The 21800-nt window shown below is 41.7% G+C and overlaps 1 protein-coding gene across 1 annotated transcript; it reads right to left on the bottom strand.

The window, feature by feature from the left end:
* Positions 1–101: 101 nt before the first annotated feature.
* Positions 102–21439, bottom strand: mrps5 (mitochondrial ribosomal protein S5). The gene is made up of 12 exons (XM_070840978.1): positions 21383–21439; positions 20388–20534; positions 17568–17693; positions 17189–17302; positions 16444–16563; positions 14578–14612; positions 5161–5251; positions 4677–4723; positions 3789–3846; positions 1108–1170; positions 778–914; positions 102–578 (listed from the first exon to the last, which is right to left on the bottom strand). The coding sequence occupies exons 1-12, from the start codon at positions 21429–21431 to the stop codon at positions 354–356; spliced, it is 1212 nt and encodes a 403-aa protein (XP_070697079.1). The 5' UTR covers positions 21432–21439; the 3' UTR covers positions 102–353.
* Between the last annotated feature and the right edge of the window lie 361 nt (positions 21440–21800).

The following is a 21800-nucleotide window of genomic DNA, read 5'->3' on the forward strand; positions in this document are numbered from 1 at the left end:
TTATTATGATCATTATTATGAAAGAAGAAAAACAAAGAATCTCCGCAGTCATAGATCACATGATGTAATGCCTCAGAGGCAGACATGTCATATCACAATGCTTTTACAGATTCATACTTTATTTTATTGGAACATGTAATTTATTTTGCAACGATTATACAGTTATAAAGGAAACGTTTCCTTTACTGGGTGTATCTGGTAAATGACGTCTTAAGTTTGACAAACATGTAACTTTAGTCCTCAGTTGATGAAACGAAAAGCCAAAAGTCAGAACTTCCATCAGATATTCCCGGCTTCTGTCAGTCCTGTCGTGTGTCTTGTGGCCCGATTCCGTCATCAGCCCACTCCCACGCTTACCAGATGGTGCGTTTCACACCTGCCCAGATCGAGCGCTTGCTACCCTGCACAGCTCGTACGTCGTCCCAGTGCAGCCTAGTGTTGGGGATCTCCTCCTCGGGCTCAGGGTCGGATCGCACCCCGTCTTTAGGAGATGCCACCAACATGGGCAGCAGGCCCCGCTGCGACTGGAACTCGATGACATGGAGCCGCTTCCTCTCGGCCAGCGCCTGGTGGGTTTCCTGCAGGGTGGAACAAGAAAAAGAGATAGGTGTTAGTTTGGCGTGTCTGGTGGTGGACAGAGAAAGAGTTTATTTTCCATCAACAGCTCCACAGCTTACTGCCTTTTCAGTTTTAAAAAAAATGTTAAATACTTTTCCAGTCGCAATTAATACTATAATAATTTCAGAAATTTCTCCCACGGTGCCGATGTGGCCTCACCTGATTAGCTAATCCAGTGAAGAGGGCCCTAGTGATGTTGAGGAGATTGACAGATCCCTCTACTTTGCAGTACATGTCCTGAATGCCGATGAGCTTAGAGAGCGTGATGACCGCGCGGTGGCAGCGCAGACCAGAACCTGCAGAGCCAGAGAGAGAGAATCAAGCACAAACAAGCACACAATGATATCACCATGACTGAGCACTGGGAGTGGACAATACAACACCTTTATTGTGGAATACATACCAACCGTACTGAGTAAAACTAACTTCCCTCAACACTGACATCAAGTTTTATCGTGCGGACTAATTGCTGAATGCAGTGAGACGTACCTTCGTTTTGTTTCTTCATGCAGAGCCTCGTCCTCTTGAACTTCGTCTCAATGTCATGATAAACTGTTGGGAGAGAAAGACAGCAGCTGACTTACACTAGCCGGATATAGTCGGAGACAAAGAGAGCAAAAAGACTGAACTGATGCATGATAAACCCACAGAATCATTCCAAAACATCTCGTCATTTTAACGTGTTTTGTGCCATTTCCAAGTGGAGGCACTTGTGTTTTGGTTCTGCATCTTTTCTCCTGTTCTCCCTCAGGTCTTGTGTTTCTCTACATGCCCACCAGATGTCCTTCCACATGCCAGCGACTCCTGCTCACAGCAGCAGCTGTGGCTCATTAGTTATTCAGACACACAGTCCCTGAGCAGGAGTTGTGAGCCGCTGAAGGACGCCTGAGAAAACTGCGCAGTTCCATAGGCTGCGGTTCAAACACTGCACTGGCTGTCGCCCCTGCATCCTCCAACATCCATTTGGATTTTAATACACTTAATGAATTACGTTCTGTACCTGAATGTGAAACAATGCACAGCAGGAAGTTATGGATGGAAACTATTAAAAGAGAGGGTGGATGAGAAGAGAAAAGCAGTAAAAGAAAGTGGAGCATTTGGTGCTCAGAGGACACGTCCTGCTGGGTGAAGAAATCTAAAAGGCAAAACTAAATGTCAAACATGCGCGCGCGCACGCGCACGCACACACACACACACACACACACACACACACACACACACACACACACACACACACACACACACACAGACACAGACACAGACACACACACAGAGACACACACACACACACACACACACACACACACACACACACACACACACACACACACACACACACACACACACACACACACACACACACACACACACACACACACACACACCCCACAGAGGGAGCTGAACATTTGCTGTGGCTGCAGGAGGCTCAGGTTCATTTGGAGAAGTGTGTGTGTGTGTGTGTGTGTGTGTGTATATGAGTCTTTTGTGTGACTCACAAAACAGCGGTGAAGTCAGATCAGATAGAAAAATGGCAAATTCCTCTCTGACACAGTCTTTTATATTACACAAACTGTGAGTGTTTTCACTGTCTGACTTAAAGATGAACCAGACAGACTAAAAAATTCTACCTCTTCCACCAGTGGTGGAAAATGCCCAAAAGGGAAGCAACCAATTGCTGCCAAATTCAAATTTATTCAAATTCACTTCGGCATTGAATTGCTAATTTATTTCTACTAAACACCACTGAAGCCACATGAAAATTCACAAAGTAAAACCTGGTTCTGGGAGAGCGAAACTACTGGTGTCGTCAGCAGCAGCAGCAACTGGAAAGTTGAGCTCAAACATCTGCCTGACAAACCGGGAGCCTCACTCATGTTCTGTTTTTTATCAGGTTTGTTTTTTCCATCAATAAAACATGTTCAGTGGCCAAGTTGGGCTCATCAGGATGTTGGACAGACACAGCTGAACAATTATGAAGAAAAACAGCCAATCATTTGATAGAAGAAATCCCAGATCTGGACTGCCAAAAGTGTGCTTACCGGCCTGCAGCTAAATTGGCCATTGGGTTTTCTACTTTTTTTTTTTTTTACTTAAACTCATTGCTTGTCAAACAAACAGATGGCCTGAGAATCGTACAACGCTTTGCCGGTAAAGCTGACAGAGCAATGATAACAAAAAATGATCTAGTCGCTATCTGAACTGTCACAAAATGTAACTTTGTGTTGGGAAAAAGAAGCAAGCGAACCAATCGCATGGCGGTCCAGACAGGTTGCAGATGGTCACACAGTGAGAGCTGCCATGTGGAAGGATTTGACTCTTTTTTTCTATGATCCTGCAAAAATTAAATATACCACAGCTATATACCCCCCATCCACCCACACACACACACCTCGTCTGGTCTCGGGCCAAAGCAGGAAGCTAACTTTCTCCTCGGGTGGGTGCGGTGGAAGCTGATGACTCACACAAATTAATCTTTCTGGTTTTGCTTTCCAGCAGCAAGAGAAGCCGCCAAAAGGCATTTCGCAATAAGAAAAGTACAAGTGGTGCATTTTGACTCTAGTACCTTTTATTCACAAATCCATCGTTTGCCATTTTATCGCTTGTATGAGTGCAAGCAGGTGATACGAAGAGATAGTGCTGGACAAGAGGGGAGAAGGAAGAGCGTGAGGAGTGAATGGTGGAGAGAGAGGGAGGTTTGGGGGGAGCAGAGGAGTGGAAGTAACAGAATTGTGAAGTGGGAGAAGCTAATTTGGGACAAAGTTACGTGGCTCACAGCTGGAGCACTTCTTCAGCTTGGATCAGCATAAAACCCTGAATCAAACGGCAATCAACTGCGAAAGAAAATATCTGGTTCTAAACTGTGCATGTAAAAAATGAACGATGAGAGGACCACTGTGACTAGTGGTGCATTTCGGAAAGAAACATCCAATCGCTGAGCTTTACATTGTGTTACGTAAGCAGCTAATAGCTAATGAAAGCTAAACAGTAGGGTAATGTCACTATGGATAACACAGTCTGCAGCTTAAATCAGGTCACTTTTGGATTAAGGGTGAAAGAAATTGGTCACTATAGTGCACACTGAGGGACAAAAACATGTGGATGAACAGGGAAGATTTAGGAGGAAAAGTAAGTGAAGAAAATGATGATGATGAAATGACAAAGACACTTACTGGTGTGGTTGTTGAAGCGCTCTATATAGTACAAGTAGTGGATAGCTCTGTTCTTGGCCTGCGGAGTCACATGACAGAAGCACCCACACAGAAGCGGACATTTTGTTATTCAAATTAGCATTTCACTTGGGATGTTTGGTGACTGCTGTAGTCTAGGCAAATTATTATTATTATTATAATTATATAATACAGCTCCTCACTGTGAGTGTACATGTTGTTATGTTATTGTTGGTGGTAGTAATAGTGGTAGTAGTATTATTAGTATTATATAATACAGCTCCTCACTGTGAGTGTACATGTTGTAATATATTATTATTAGTAGTAGTGGTATTATTTGTATCATTATTATTATTATCATTATTATTACTTTTGTGTTTGAAGTTTATTCTTATTCTTTTGGAGCTGTGTGTAACAAAAAGCTATTTCCCCCTGGGGATTATTAAAGTAATTCTGATTCTGATTCTGATTCTATTAGCATCAATAAGTACAATTATGTTATTAATACAAGGGACTCTGGTTCTGTGAGAAAAGAAGAAGAAGAGGGTTTGTAGTTCTATATGCTTGCTGCTAAGCTTACTGTGTGATTATCTAACGGATCAGGATTTCATCAGACACAGGCACATGTTTTTGCTTTGGATATTGTGGCAATGAACACGTGGAAGAGTCCAAATCTGCCATTATTTCAATACTGGTTAGAAATCTGAAGGAAACAAATATCAGTTAATTAATCTGCGTAGTAATTCAACTATTTTTGTGTTGGTCATTTGATCGTTCACAACTGGTTTCATCAGTTGTATTTTATCATTTCTATAAAAAAGCACCAGAATAGTTACTACATGAACATTATGGTAGGATATTTTTGTCAATGTTTCCACCAAGTGGTCTCACCTTCCTCAGGGCTGTGATTCTGTCTGCTGCTTTACCCAACGCAAAGCCTGGTGGGGAGAGGGGAGTCAGTGTGTCAGAGAAAAGAAGTAGTTTAGGAAAAGTTCATGGTATCATTTGTTAAGGAAGCTGCCAACTGAGCCCAGATTTTACTGCTTGAAATGCTGAATTAGTGTTGCTGTCTATGAGCCTAGATGAGCACTGCAGCATGTTGGTGTTCGAATAAAGCAGCCCTAACAGACTCTCTAAGGAGAGGTTGAAGGCAGGTTTCCTCTGCCTCTTTTTTTTGTTGTTTTATTTTGCTTCTCGCCCCTGAAGAGCCTGAAAACTGTCAAAACCATTTCCCGCACTTCCCCATATCTACAGAGGCTGGAAGTTATTTTTCAACTTTTGCAAAAACCCTGAAACTGTCAAAATATATATTTTTTGTTCCGTTTCTCTTTGGAACTCAAGTGTTTTTAAATGTTTAATTTTCAGAGGGTCAAACCTGCAGCTCCATTGCCGTTGCCCACGGCGACCAGACAGCTGACGGACCTCTTCCTGCCCTCCTTGGCCGTCATGTTGAACACACTCTTCACCTGCAAAAACAACCAGAAATAACAATTAACAGCAACACACACACACACACACAGCATCAGTGTCTGAATATAACCACTGATATGTTATTACTGATATTAGTCTATTAGTCATTATACACACCTGTAATTGTAGACAGAAGTTAATTAATATATACACTACTCACAAAAAGTTAGGGATATTCGACTTTCAGGTGAAATATATGGAAAATGTAAAAAGTGAATGCTACAGTGATATTATATCATGAAAGTAGGGCATTTAAGTAGAAGCATGCAATGGTAGTTTTATTCATCTTAAACAATTTATTTGAAGAAAATCTAACAACAGTGGTAGGTATACCACAACAAAACATGTTCAGTGCCTCAATAAATTGGGATGTGGCCAAAGGACGTCCACTCCTCTCCTTTCTGTGACTCTTCCAGTCTCTGTATCACTGTTCCAACCTCCTGATGACACTCTGTGACCCTCTAAGCTCAGTGAACACCTCCGTCTGAGGACTTCCTGTTTGAAGCCTCCAGTGTTGAGGTGCTGCTGATCAATTGTTAGGTGTCGTCTTGGTCTCATGATGTCAGAATGTGAACAGCACGATGAGGAGGACTGTTTAAATACCAATTCTAACTGAAGCAGGAAATGTATTGGTCGATTCATGGATCAAACCTGTTGTGAATGTTGCTGTTAAGCTTCTTGTTAGAGAACAGCAACTTGTGCAAAAAGTACTGAAACACTGAACGGTTGGACATGTGCATTCAAAAGTTTAGAGATGGTCACATTAAGTTCACCTGGAAAGGTTAGAATGCATTTTAGGTTCATCCTGAAATTTCACCTGAAAGCCGAATATCCCTAACTTTTTGTGAGTACTGTATATATTGGCACTTGTTAAGGCATTTCACTGTGTGTGTGTGTGTGTGTGTATGTTGTCCATCCAGACCAGATTGTCTGTCCAGATTTGAGTGACTTTCATCGCTCCGTTAGTAAACAGAGCACACAGTCATCTCTGACACACAAACACACACAGAGCACCCTGTCCTTCCCTGTTTTACCACGCAAGCTGATCAACTATGTGCAACATAACTTTGCAAACACCAGGGGGCAGCATTGGTACACCACAGGGAGGAGGAAGTAGAGGGGGGGGAAAGTAAGTGATAAGAAAAAGGAGGAAAGGTGAGGAGAGAGTTGATTGGAGAGGAGGGAGAGTGGGCAAATGAGGGGGGACACTAAAGGTCAAAAAGAAGAGGACTAAGAGAGAAAGAGGAGTGGGACATAAGACAGACAGGGAGGGGTAGAGAGAGGAAGAGGGGAGGATATGAGAGAAAAGAGGTGCAGAGAGAAGTATAGTGAGAAGTGATGAGAACAGGGAGGTGTGTGCGTGTGTGTATGTGTGTGTGTTTGATTGAGCACACAGATATGTGTGTGCACAGTGTCTGTGTATGGTGTCTTGACGACAGATGAACAAACTGCTGACTCCCCAAAAAACTTTAGCAAAAACTGTAACACACACACACACACACACACACACACACACACACACACACACACACACACACACACACACACACACACACACACACACACACACACACACACACACACACACACACACACACACACACCTCCCTGTTGTGTGTGAGTGGAGTGTAACGTTTTTGTTGCTGAGATACAAATTCACCACAAATCCAAAGCAGAGCGCAAAGTGGAGCAGCTGAACGTCACTTTGACAAATAAAACTAGCCAGTCCTACTCATGAGTTAATTAAGTTGAGCTAATTAAGATAATTAGAGCGATAATTAGAAGATATTTTTATGCCGCACATTTCTTCACCTAATGTGTTACGAGTAAAAACGTAAAAAAAAGTAGTTTTAAGCATTTAATCAACCTGCATTAACCAGAATGCCATTTTCCATATTTATTCTACTTTTTGCTTGGTTTTGGTCTCTGACAACTCCTGAGAGAAATATCTGGATATTTAGATGCTAAATGCTGTGCAAGAAATGCCTTCCCTTTCACACACACAGTAATTTCATTCATTAAAAACATTGATTGGTGCAGCTTTAAGCAGAAAATAGCCGAATTATCTGCTATCTACAGCCACAGGAATTGAGTTAGTTTTCAATACCGATTACAAAATGATATTTAACATAACATAAACAGGGAGCAGACACATAAATATGAAGAGCTGCACGATCTAATGTGACTCCATAAAGAGTCTCCGCATGAAATATAATCTTTGTGAAGTTGGAGCTGTGTTGGTATGACTTTGCTGTACGATGGAAGGTGGGTTTTACTTGTGTTTGATATCCGTTTTGTTGATGTGGGGAAAATAAACCCTTTAAAATGCTGTGGTTATTTGTGAAGCTGCAGTTTGTGGTGGCGTTGCACTGAATTCAGCTCCACTGGAAGATGCTGTGTTTGTAATATTCACCCAACAGCGCATCTATGAATCTATTTACAAATACAGGGATATCTAGTGTATATTTATCTGCAACAGTGAGGTGGGAAGTAAAGAAGTGATAATACACTCAATAACATCCACCATCCAATATTTATTTATTCTGTAAAAAAACATACAGAAGCAAGCATGACTTTTATGACTTTGGAGATTTTAAAGCTTCTGCGCTGTGAGTGTGTGAAAGAGGAGGAGAGAGAAAATAAGAGAAACGTGTAAAACTAAGAAAGACAGATGGAAATAGTGAACAGAAAGTGTGTGAGTCTGTGAGAGGGAAACAAGCAATGAGTGGATCGGGGAAGAGTGAATGATAGAGAGACTAAATGGGCAGCAGACAGACGGCAGGAGAATAGGAATTAAAACTTGCCTATACAAATACTCAAAGGAAGGGCTGGGCGATAAAACGATCTCCATACGTGATATTGCTACGGATGATTAACTTTATCAACTTTAACTTGGGCAATTTTTACTCGGTACGGACAGATTTAACAGCCCATCACACAGCAGTAATGAGCCAACAACAACCAGCAAGTACTTTTTAACTCGCATGTCAAAGTACACACCTATTTCCTCCTGCAAAGCACTGTTTGAGCTACCGGTGAAGAGTGCGGATGCTAAAGTGGATGTTCTCTGGAAAAGAGGAGGAAAAACCGGTGGAACTGTTGTTGAAATGTTTACATTGAAATATTATTCAAAAATATCACAAAATAAATTCTTCACCGTTCAACAGTTAAATGTTTACTTTATGCCGTTCTATTTTGTATGTTAATAAAGTTTAACCGATGGTTTCTTTAGGCTTCTGCTTATCAGGATACTGATCATCAAACTATACATCATGATTAAAACTGTCAAAACTATGGCGCCCAGCCCTACTTAAAGGGTCCACAGTGAAGCACAGACACATCTATTGTACACGCTGATGATAAAACCAACAAGAAACTAAACCAGCATCAGCAGCTCAAAACTACATTTCCATCAGCAACTTCTCCAAAAGTCAATTTAAGGCTAAATATGTCTGATAAGGCATATTTAACTCTGCTGCTGCAGCCTCTGTATGGGAACTGTCCTCACTCTGGTTGTTAAATAGTCAGGAAATGTACTAGAACATGCACAGGAAGTCTTTTTTCAGAACCCTGAAACCATGACTTCCGAAAGTGACAAAAATGAAATGTGCCAGCATCTCATCCTGTGAACCAAAAGCACACCCCACCACATGGCCTGGATCCAGGTGTGTCTGGATCTGCTGCCCCGTGTTTTTCTATGTCCAGGGACGACCACGAGCCTATCGGGGGACTTATCTGGGCCAAAAAAAAAAAAAAAACCCCACACTGTTCACCTCGACGCTTTCATCCCCATCAGAGAGCGGAAGTGACAGAATAGTGTTGAATTTTTGCTGAGGGAACTTCAAAGTCAAGATCTGCCGTCAGCTTCGCGAGTTATGTAACACACATCTCTGTAAAAGGATTTATAATTTGACTCCAGGGCCGGAGCAGAAGGATTGGGGTCAGGGTAGCAGTAAACACCAAAACGCTGAAAACACAGCCCTGCAGCACACACACACAAACACACAGTCATGTGTCTCTGCTCCCAATACTGACACATAGTTGACACATCTTAACTTTAACAGACATGAAGCATATACAGTATTTACTAGGTGTTTTCATAGCTTCAATGCAAAATATATGTACATGCAAAGTTCTGCTTGCATGCTGTAGCAACATATCGTTTCTCACATGTTCTAGTGCGTAAGTTTCCGCCTCTGCAAACCAGATGGGATCTCAAACACGGGTCTCGTAAATCCAAATTCAACAAGTTATTAATTCTCGTGTTTCAATGCAACTTGTAGCTGCTTACAGCCAATTTCTGTTAGAAGTGCATGTAAATGTCTCCAGTGATGTTGAGTCTTTGGCTTTACATTCGTCATTTTAGGCAAAGATGCAGTAGTTTTGGCGGAGCTTTAGCAGCAGAGCAGATGGGCTGAGTTTTCCTCCGCCGGATGAGCGACAGCATGGCGGTGGGAGGATGCTACTAGCTCACTCTCACTTCTGTTTCATCTCTGATTTTCCTCAATCTGTTGCTGCTTGCCTCCCGATCTGTATCTGTCTATACGCTGCAGTGCAGGGGTGGAGTTTTCACCACATGGAAGCACAAGGCCCAGCCAAAGCACAGACCTCCACCGACGGCAAAACATTTCTCTGACTTTCTGTTGGAAGTTATGCAGACATCTTATTACCATTATTATGCTATTATTACTATTTGTGACACCCAATAGCGTACTCACTCATTAAACATGTGGCCTTCGGTGTGTGACACTGTGCCTCTGCTTGTTTTAGAAATCTGGTGAGCAGTGACATTTGAATGCTGCAGGTCTGTCTTTAGGATTTGGAATCAAGTGCATGTTCATATCAAAGCTATGGCTACGATATTACCAGATCACCACTGAAATAAAAGTCTGATCAGAAGCTTTTGAGAAATCCTGCTGACTGACAGCACCAATGGCAGTAAAACTGTTAGATCAATAATTGATTGAATTTGATTGCACTGTAAAATAGTCACAGTAAGGTTTTTTATTTTTAAATTCTGAGGTCCTTAGGTAATTACTGAGCATGTATGACATGTCATTATATGAAGGACAATTCAGAGGGAGAACAAAAGAGCGAAAACACATTTGTGTCAAGGAGGTTTTGTTGGTTTAAATTACATGACAAACAGCAGTCCAAAGGAAGCTTATTATAGCCACTGAGCAGAAAAAACAATTATCATGTTGGCTCAGGAAGCCATTTATCAATCATGCAAATGACTCAGAAGCATATGTGTGAGCAAACAAGAGAAAATAAGACACAAACACATTTAACTGACCTTATTTTGTCTTTAACTTCTCCCACACGGTGTGGGAAGAGTTACAGAGAGATGCATTTTCTCACATTTAATTGAAACTGCTGTGTTTGTCTGCAGTTTAAGAGTGAATTTATGTGGATATACAGGCTTTGTGATCAATTAGATCTTCTAATTTCAACAACTCAACATTGCTTTGATTGAAAACATCTTCACTGTTCGCTAAAATGTGCATGTGTATGACGATCGCTTCTTCTGCACCGACAATCCACCATCAAAATAAATGCAACTAATGCTTTTAGGTGCTACTGATGTGAATTTCACTTTAGATATTGAGTTTTGTACGTGCCTCGGTGAGCTCCGCTTGACTGTTAAAAAAACAAAATTTAATCCAGTTGAAAGTTCTTGCAAAACTGCTTTCATCCAGCCCACCTCCTGTTTACTTTCAACAAAACTTTCAAGGTTGTTGACTTCAGGGAGAGAGAGAAAAAAAAAAGAAAGACAAAAGCCCCTGCTCTGACACTGACTACGTTCCATCTCTGTTAATGAAATCACTGAGTCCTCTCCAAGTGGCTGCTATACCTGGAGAGAGGCCATGAACATCACTTTTCTCTCTGTCGCTCCAACTCTCCAGTCGCCCCCCCCTTTTTTTTTTTATTGTTACCTCTGCTCTCAGTCGCCCCTCGCTCTCCTTTTCATCTCTCTAAAGGCCCAGTTGATTGCAGTTATTACTGATACAGTGCCAGACACGCGCATGCAACTTGATGGCCGTTTTTCAGGCAGCAGTTTGCAGCACGTCATCTAACTGGATTAATTCATATCCTTCATTATGGTGCTTGTTTTTTGTTTGATGTTTCTCTGTATTCTACTTGTGCACTAGTCTTCACACATCTCTACCTAAACCTGCATAAATTATTCATTTTTCACCTCTTGAGGGCAGCACAGTAAGGTTTAAACACAAAGGTGTCGTAGTTTTACCATATGAAGAAAGACGGGTGACGGGTCTCTACTTGCTTCTGCTGAGCAAAAAAAGAAGCCGAGATATCCTGCATATAACAACTTTGGAGCCAGGGTTTGCACAACAGCCATATGCTGATATAGAGGGTTTATGGTCTATACTACAGGCAGCCACCAGGGGGCTACCATGTTAGCCATCAGCTTTATATTTAAAAATCCAGCAGACAAGGAGTAACATTGGCATTTAGATTTCTGGCCAATAAAAAGGTGGTTTTATAGACGACATACGTACAGATCAAAGATTGTGCTCCCTTAATGCAGGAGTATAAATCCAAGTTAAGTCCTACACTCTCTCTCTTTTTAGCTCTATTTTGGTTTCCACCAACTCCTGGTGGAAATATCGGCTGTATCTGCCATCTTCACCAGCTAATCTCTAACTTTGTCTTCCTGCTGTCTGATGCTGGGCAGGTAATGTGCAGAGGTTCATCAGAGCTTTCACACAATACTGACGAGAGCGGTGGCGTTGGACCTAAACAGTAAAGTCGTAGGCTGGAAAACAAAAAATGAATTTAAAACAGGCTAAAAAGCTCCGTAGAGCCACAGAATCCAGTGATAATTCTCTGGGTCTTCGTCACTACAAGGGATTATTTTAACATTACACATTTCACCCACTGTTGTCATTATGAACAATGGGTCAAACGACTGTGTGTAATGTGTGAAGAATTAATTAATAATCAAACATCGGCTATTGTCTGATGCCGACTCAGCCTCTGGGGGCAAGGCCCAACGTTTCAGTGTTTTGGATAACATATCTGGGCCACGACGTCCTCTTTCCTCTCTTCAACATTTCGGCTAATCTCTGTAAACAGACAAATACAAACCAGAACGCTGCAGATGCCAAAATATTGTTCTTTGTTCCTACAGATTCTGCATTCATATGCAGATATCTGTTTATAGAGATTAATGACTTATTGCTTCTCTTGCTCTACTGCTTACTTTTCTCTTTACTCTCTTCTGTCTCTCTCTCCGCTACCGACTTCCTAACTCACTCTCACAACTTTTTCTCCACCCTTCTCCCTTCCTGCCAGGCTCTTCCTCCTCTTCTCCTGTTGATTGTTTTCACTAATGTCACGCCAGCGTCATCGTCCTTGAGAGACAAGCCTTTTATTCCAGTAAGCCTTTTTCATTTCATTAGGCCTGAATTTATAGTAGCAGACACACAGCCAGATACACACATGCGCACACACACACACACACACACACACACACAGTCTATTTTATAGAGGGAGATGGCACCATAAAAGCGTTCGTCAGTTTCCAGGGGGAAGCCTAATGTCTGTGACACCACCCTTATTTATGCAGGTAGGAAGGCTGGGGAAGACTATCAATGACTCTCTCACACACACTGTGTGACAGTCAGTCAGAATGTGTATTTGACTAGATGACTGTGCAACTCAATGTCTGTGTGTGTGTGTGTGTGTGTGTGTGTGTGTGTGTGTGTGTGTGTGTGTGTGTGTGTGTGTGTGTGTGTGTGTGTGTGTGTGTGTGTGTGTGTGTGTGTGTGTGTGTGTGTGTGTGTGTGTGTGTGTGTGTGTGTGTGTGTGCGCGCGTGTCTGACCTTGTGGCATTACCCCCATTAGTTTAGTAGGGTCCATTAGTGCTAATTGAATTTAGGTAAAATACAGTACGACAGAGAGAGAGAGAATCTAAATGAGCTGGGTCTGTCCATACAGCTTATCTTATCTCTCATACACATGCACGCACACATGCACGCACACAAGCACACACGCACGCACACACACACACACACACACACACACACACACACACACACACAAACGCTTTGTATTTAATCTTTTTCAGTAAGGGACTGAAGCATGTGTGGCTCAACTAGGCTGGACAGTTGCTGATTCAACTACTCGTCCATCGTGATGACGCTTTTTTAAGCACGGCTCTTCTAAATTTTAGTCAGATCTAAAGAGGTGAGTTCTCTGCCTTCAAATTAAATTTTTCTAACTTTTTAAACCTGCTGATTTTTCTTCAGTTCTAGCATCTGGACAAAACTGAAGAGTTTTGCAGTTAGGTGCAGTGTCTTCCTATAAACACACGAGTAAACACTGCTGGGTTGATGATTTCTATCAAACACACATGCAAATGTGACTTTTAGAAGTTACAGCTTGGTCTCAGGAAACACTAAAAATACAGGTCACAACTGTACATAAAAAAAACCTAAAAGCCTTCCTAAGCAAAGGAAAAAAAAACATCCTGCCAATGACATTAAATTTAATGCTCTACTGCAGCTATCCTCGCTCAGCAAACTTGCCTCCAACGCCATCCATGTGTGCAGACCACACTGGATTTTCCACCATTTTGAGTTTCTTGAAAACAGTTTCCTCCTTTGAGGCTTTCTGCGTTGTTGTTCTGTACAGTCTGATCTAGTTAGAGTCTCAGTGCAGGGATGCAAACTCATGAGGAGTGAAAAGGGTGCAAACGATGTGAACCTCCTAGAGAGGACCGGGGTCATACACCCCCAGGAAGATTTTTATTTTTTATTTTATTTTTTTAATCCTTAAGCTTTAAATTGTGGAGCTACAGTTCATTTTAGAATCAGTATTGAGTGAAAAGCTCACCCTAAAATTAATTTAATCTTACTGCTCAATTCAAATGTAACTAATGTAGCACATTAGACAGTTTAATTTGCTTGTGCACAGTATGATACTCTTTTCTTCAAGATTCAGTGCTTTTTTTTATATTTCAAGGGGTTTTCAATGTAGCAGTATAATTGGCTGCTAATTTGAGGTGATTATTAGGAACAGAATCAACTGGGTTTTTTTTCAAGCCGAGCAGAGTGTTACTGAAAATATCATCAGGAAATAATAATTACACATAAATGGAATGAATATATGGTAGAAACATGAATTATATAAATCAATATAGAAACCTTGATCCCCGTTCTACAAGGTTGCAATGAAACTCCTACAAATAGAACAATGTTGACTAGCATTTACAGAAACAGTTGCTGAAAGTTTCTGAAAGCTTCGGTGTCAGTTTGTGGTTTATTCAGTCGGCGGACAGAAAGTGAGAAGCACTCACCTCAATGACACGTGAATCAAAGTCCTCGTAGGTTTCTGTGGAGACAATGAAAGGGAGACAAAGAAAGAACCGTCATTTGTGCCCAGCCTCACACGCTCAGACACTTTGAACACATTAAACCCGGCTCCTGCTAGCGTAACAAATACCCAGAGGCCCTTACAGCAGTGTAATGAGTTGACACTTTTCATTGTCAGTGACCTCAGAAGGATGTTACTCTCCCAACAGCAGCCTGTTCACTTCGAACCAATTAACAACAAACAAAGGAGAGAGATTCAAAAGCTCTAAGGAGAGAGAGAAAACACACACACACACATGCACGCACGCACGCACGCACACACACACCTCAGCTGGGATGTTAGCTCACCAGCTCTTAGAAACTAAACCTGATCAGAGGTAAGCAACCTAGTTACAGCTCTCTGCACAGCACATTCACCAGGCCCACTGTGTATTGAGTGTGTGTGTGTGTGCAAAACTAAGTGTTTGAGCGTGTCGAGGAGAGACTGCGAGTCTATTTCACAATGTGAGAGCTTGTTAGCATGGCGACAAAAGAGAGGAAATAAGAGGAAAAGCAGAGGACGATGCGAAAGAAACAGCGAGCGAATATGAGACTGAAGACAAAAAGAGGGAGCAAGAGGCAAGAAACTGCGCTTTGAGTTAAGAGGCTCGTCCTTCTTCTGTCAGCGGTTTCAGGGAAATGGGCTAAACTCAATTCCGACAGCGTAGACCAAGATTTAAACAAGTAATAAGGCTGGGAATATGAGGCTTGCGGCTCGATCAGAGAATCCGGGGGAATTAAGAGTTGATTCAGCTGGAGATGCACCTTTATGGGCTGCAGGGGCCGTTTACAACACACGTTACAATCGACCTCCAACCCAAAGTCCAGATATACACCTTCCTGTTACAGGAGGCGGGGTGAGGGAAAACGTATTATTTTGGGTCTGTAGTATTGATTTTCTGCTTTTCTTCTGCTCCAACTTGACCATTTATATTTAGTGTCTCCAGTGAAACCTACGAGAATTAAACTGTAAGTCTTCATTGTCCCTGAAGGTCAACAGCGGGCAGCCAATTAGATAAAAAAAAGATCAGGAGCATAAAAAACAGGACACAGGAGATATGATGACATGTGATGTCATGTAATAACAGGAAAACCCCCTTGTGTAACCGATGCCAGGGATCAAGTGCTCACTGGCACACCTGAATGGAATGAAGCCTTCACTATTGGTCATTAGCAGTCACAATTAGTCATTACGCTGATGGGAATGTCATTCATTTCGCAGGCATTTGGTTCTAAAAACAAAATTTGTACACGAGGAAATTGTTCTTGATGAAATTTCCTAACAATCATCCAACAGCTGTCGCAATATTTCAGTCTGGAACAAAGTGGTGGACTGACCGACACGGACGTCCTCAGAGCGGTCATTTAGGCAGAGAAGAGAAAAAAAGACAAGCGCGTGTAGGAGGAAAGAGATAAATACAGGAGGTGAAGGAGAGGGGAATGGAGGAGAGAAAAAAAAACGAAGAGAAGGCAAGAAAAGGGGAGAATGAGACAGAGAGATGTCTTTCTAAATTAGGAAACACTTGACACTTTGCTCACATTCTCTTCTTCATCACTCCTAATGGGCCACCATACTGGCCCGTCACTCTCTTCCTCTCTCACACACTCAGGGCAGCTCATAACCCTTATTATTCCTCTACTGCTCCATCCATCTCTTCTTTTTCCATCATGCAGTCATCTGCGGCTGCACTGATGGAACATCTTGACCGAGATATGTAGATCCAGCTTAACGCACACTCAAGGTTTACAGCGTTTACATGTTACTATGCTGCGCTGGTGTGTGTGCGTGTGTGTTTGAGTGTGTGGTTTACCTCCATTGGGTCCAGGGTCAGGGGGGCCCAGGCTAATGCCTCCCCAGGAGTTTCCCGTCCATCCTCTTTCCCTCTTCACCTTCATCTTCCTCCTCCTCTCCCACTCATCCCTCTGACGCACTGCAGAAAGACACGACCAGCAAACTCAGCTCCAAAACTGCTGTCTGTGCTTCCGTTTTGAGGAACATTAAAGGTTCCCTGTGGCGTTTTCGACGTCTAGCAGCGCTGCAGAGCTGTTTTTCTATCAGTGGGTGCCTACTTTGATTGTCTCGACATGATACACGTTATTGCTCACGGTTTCACACTATTCCACTGATCAACAGGTGGCAGTGACATGCCAAGATATGCTGCAGAGTGCCAGAAGTGGAAGACTGCAAAGTGAGCAAGCATGGATGTAAACAATGCTGGATTCAAAATACTTATTTCACGAGGAAGGAAATGCACTCCACGCATTAGGTAGACCTCAAGGATACACATAACGACTTTTTGTGAGTAGCTATTCAAAAGACTCTTTTCAAGTAAAATCTCCAAATCTGACTAAGCGGCTCCCAGTGGAAAATGACAGAAGTGGTAAAATTTGGAAACAGCTTCTAACCCTAACCCTCTGATCAAACCAGAGAACATGTTCCTGGATTTATAGAGGTCACGTTAAAGTAGTATGTGCGATTTATCATTAATGTTCATGTCTATATATCCAGAAACTGTATTGTGTTTGTTAGTGTTTGGTGCACTGTGCAATTATTACCGAGTTCAGTTTGCACCTCCTGCTGCTCAGTTTCGCCTCTTCGCGCCATGCTCTGCACAGCCCCGGCCTTCACAACAGGAGTGTTCAGACCAGGCCACAGGAAACCACCACGACCTGTGAAGTTAACAGAGGAAGAACTATTAACAGAGGAGTTTAAAACTTCCTATCTGGAAACGGATTTTGGCCTGAACAAAGTCCAGCCAATTTTTAGATCAGGAAAGTATAAAACATACCTACAGAAAACTTTACACTTGTCTGTTCTCAAAAGAGATTTAATGAAATTACATCAAAAGATGTAAATGAAATTTACATGTGTACTAAAACAAAGACAGATGGACGGCAGACGGACCAAGAGAGAGACAGACGGGCGATATCTCACCTTCCCCAATGTTCTGTCCTCGGTTCAGGTCTCTCCTCAGTTTGCGTTTGGTTCTCTTCCCTCTGCCCTTCCTGGATCCTGCACCCGACTCCGCCAACACACCTTTCCACAACTGCTCAGCCGTCACTGTAAGTGCACACACAGAGTCACATTTTTTTTTATCTTTTCTATTCTTTGTCTGTATGAGAAAAGAAAACAAGCGGGAAAAGGAACAATTGAGAGACATGTGCGCACCATCCAGCCTTGGCAGTCAAATACAATAAAACTCAGGGACTTCATCAGTTGACAGTGCTGATCAAACAAAACACATCAAAGTACCCAAAAAACTACAGAGAAGATTCATGAAGTCAAACTGTACTGATTCACAACCAGAATAAGTCAAGCAGAAGTGTTTCTATATCCTGATTGTAGCTCTAACGACGACTATGAATCCCAGCCTAATAATAGTAATAACAGGCAACTGCTACTTTTTTAAAAAACATTTCAAATTTTAATATTAAAGTATAGAACAGTATTATAACATAGTGATAGTTTAAGTAGGCAGCACAGTGATGCAGTTGCTGTTTCCTCCTTCACTGAAAAGTGAAAATGCTGACAACAGAGCAGATTTAGAACTTCACAGGGTGCCCTCCTTTTCACCTGTGTCCATTTTCTCTCCCGCTTCACCGTCACAGCACTGACTTTCGCTCCAGTCACTGAGACAAAACACACTACAATTCAAGAGGCCTGTGAATGTAATCTCTTTGGCATAATGAAGTTGACTTACGACACCATTAAGGCAGCTGTTCTGAGGATGTATGGACTCAGGGGGCTGTAAGGGCCATACGTAAAGATGTCCAATGTGTGACATATGGAAACGCCTGGGGGACTGTACTTAAAATACAATAAACTCTTAGTGTTGGCAAGAACTCACACCCAATGTGGATTCACAGTATAACAGGTCCAGTTCAAGATCCGCAGTATAGTCCACTGACTGAGACCCATCTAAAAACGCTGCACATCAAGGAAAGAACTGGACAATAAAAGAAAATTAATATAACCAAAACTCTCCTGAGTAATAAATATTTTAGGACGCTTCATGAAGAAATATGAGCCCAGAATCAAAGTCAATGGAACGTGATGCTGAGGGTGTATAAAAAGTGTCTGAAAAGGGTGTGTGTGTGTCTGTGTTTGTGTCTATTCCTATGATCACAATGCAGACATGTTGACAGGCACAACACATGTAATTTGTCTGAGAAATGCTAAAGCACTGACTGCATAGTTATAAGACAGAAAAAAGAGCAGTTATGCAGTCGGTGAGCGAGCGAGGCGGAGACAGACAGAGGGACTGTTTGACAGCTCCATATATTATTCCCATTTTAAAGACTGCCATCAAACTGACATGTTGGCCAAACAAGCTCTAGCACACACCTACATCTGCTGATTAGATCCAACATACACTCTGACATTACATCCATAGTATGCTGCTGTAACAGCCTCCACTCTTCTGGTTTCAGCCCTTACATCATACGTTGGACCTTGGCTGCAAGAATTCAGCCACAAGAGCCTCAGAGGGGCTGGGAACTGATGGTGAGTGACCAGGCCTGGATCTCACTGAGCGTTCACCAGTACGTCATAAAGGTGTTGAATAAGGTCAGTCCAGTTCTTCCAAACCAAATGAGGAAAACTATTGCTTTTTTTTATTGACTTTATGGCTTTGTGCACATGGGCATTGTCACCAAAACAGGACAACATTCTGCAAATCAAAATAAGTTGCAACCCTCTGAAACACCATTTTTAAAACATTTATTTTATTATATACTAGTATACAATAGTATTGCATGCTCTAACATTAAGATCCCCATTCAGTGAAACTAAGGGTCCAAGTCCAAACCATGACAAACAGCTCCAGACCATTAAAAAAAGAGAAGGATGGGAAAAATGTCTGTGACAGGAAGAACACACGAGCACTGGAACTCACAACGCAACATACTGGAGGTTATCAACCACTGAGCCCTCTACCATTGTAACATTGTGATTTAAAACCCTGCCACACACACAGGGTCCAAAATCAACACTAAGCAAGCACCAAATGCAGGTAAATTTCCCGTTTAGTGAGCAGAATCTCATCACTGCAAATATCAAAAATTAAGCTTGGCAAGAGAAAAGCTGATGAGAGTATTTATGGAAACATTTAGCGCCTTAGAACTGATGAATATGTATTCTAAGGAGTCTCAGCGAGAGAGCACCAACAAGTAATATTTCACTGTGGATTCATCATAAGCCATATCACCCAGCCATAGTCTCTCAATTGCTCCAGCGGTTTAAGAATTTTAATCAATACCACAAACATATTAAATTCCATAACGTAAACAAATGTTGCAAAATACATTTTTATATCAGAAAAAAGGGGCGTTTTGATGGCAGCGTCAGTCCAAGAATGTTTATTACGCCTTAGCAAACTAACCTGAGCTCAATTAATAAAGGTTGAAAGAGTTTTCAGACCAATGCTTTTCGTTGTTTTTTGTTTACGGTCTAAATAAAGATCATACATAAAGTAAATTAGTGAGCTTTTCAGGTGTTGCATGGCAGGTTTAAGAACTTTGATTTTCCTTTAAGAATAAGGTGATCCACTGTTTTGATGAAAATAAGGAACAGCAATGCTAGTGGCCAATTTAATTAGATTTCTCATCATATATTATAAGTTGAGTGTGTTCTGTCACATTGGATCAGCTTGGAAAGCCTCCACGTGAAGAAGCAAAGTGAAGATGTGGATATAGGTGACAAATGATCCAAAGTGCTGACAGGGGATCTTGGAAATATTTTTTTTCTTATACTTACACTTGTTGAAGAAGCTGCCATGCCTGGTTTGCTGCCATGCTGTTGCAGGTGGAAGTGCGTGGTTTCTTTGGAGAGAGGCAGCTAAGGGTCGACTCGCCAAATGGGACACCTGGATTGTTGCCCCTATGGCGCGCAGTGGTGCTGCACCTGAAGGAAGCATATATGCAATACAGCTTAGGTGCATCTACCTTTTTTTTTTTGGTGGATAATGCCAAGTGGGTCTAACATGCAGAGACGCTGCTGTGAATATACATTCACAGAAAACCCATGACATTACTCTGACAGTAAACATCAAGGTCAGCCATTGTGCTGGAACTTCATCTTGAAAAATAATAAACGCCAGGAGTAGGCTGTTCATCTGACATTGACACACCATGCTGATATTTACTTTCAAAGAGTATAAGCTGAGCAGCATCAGCCGGTTCCCAGGTTCCTCTATTCCCTACCCATCCACACACTACTAAGGAGGGAGACAGAGGGGATAGGACAGTGATGAAGGTTGAAATTTAACTGAAATAAACTGAGTTCAGTTCTATAAGATCATAAGTTTGTTGTGAGTATGCCGAAATAAAGCACGGTCTAAACCATTGCATAACAAGTCTTATGTTATCTTCTCAGAGGCGTTTACATTTACTAATGTGTAAATTTAAACAATTCTGACTTAAGTTTGGTGGGCGAAAATACATACATCATCTCAAGGCTACTTGAGGAACATTTCTATTAAACATACACTGACGTATGAATTACCAGCAGTAGCTTTAGACTCGTATATCTTTGTATTACACCAATACTTCATATAAAGAATAAAATAACGATTACAGAGCGCGTACACACGTGAGGAACACTCAACCTGCAGAACACACGCAAAGCCTGCGACTTAACAGCACCTGAAAACGGAACCGGCCAAACAGCCGCAAACACAGCAAACACACTCCGATATATAAGATGAAGTGTTTTAACGGAGCTGGAGAAGGTAATAAAGAAAAACACTTCACCTCCGAGTGTGATGCGGAGGGCACAGCACATCCGCAAGGACGCCGCCATTTTGGAATTATGAGAGGTCCTTCAGCGGATAACAAGGTGTCTGAAGTATGCCTGTTGAAAAATTAGAAAAGGCAGATCATCTATAAGATCTGAATCTGATCTGTATTATTATTATTATTATTATTATTATTATCATTATTATTACTGTTGTGAGCAGTAGTAATAGTAGTGGTGGTGGTAGTAGTAGAATTAGAATTGGTACCAGCATATTGTCCTGTTTGACAACAACATGAAAGTTAGAGTTCATTACACAGTACAAACAGAAAATGACAATATCAAAAATACAGAATAAAAATTAGACAGGCTTAAGGAAGTAGGCCTGTAGAGACCATGAAAGGGTTTACTTAATAAAAAAAAAATATAAAGAAA

Source organism: Pempheris klunzingeri, chromosome 12 (genome assembly GCF_042242105.1).
Source record: "Pempheris klunzingeri isolate RE-2024b chromosome 12, fPemKlu1.hap1, whole genome shotgun sequence".
Lineage (NCBI taxonomy): Eukaryota > Metazoa > Chordata > Actinopteri > Acropomatiformes > Pempheridae > Pempheris > Pempheris klunzingeri.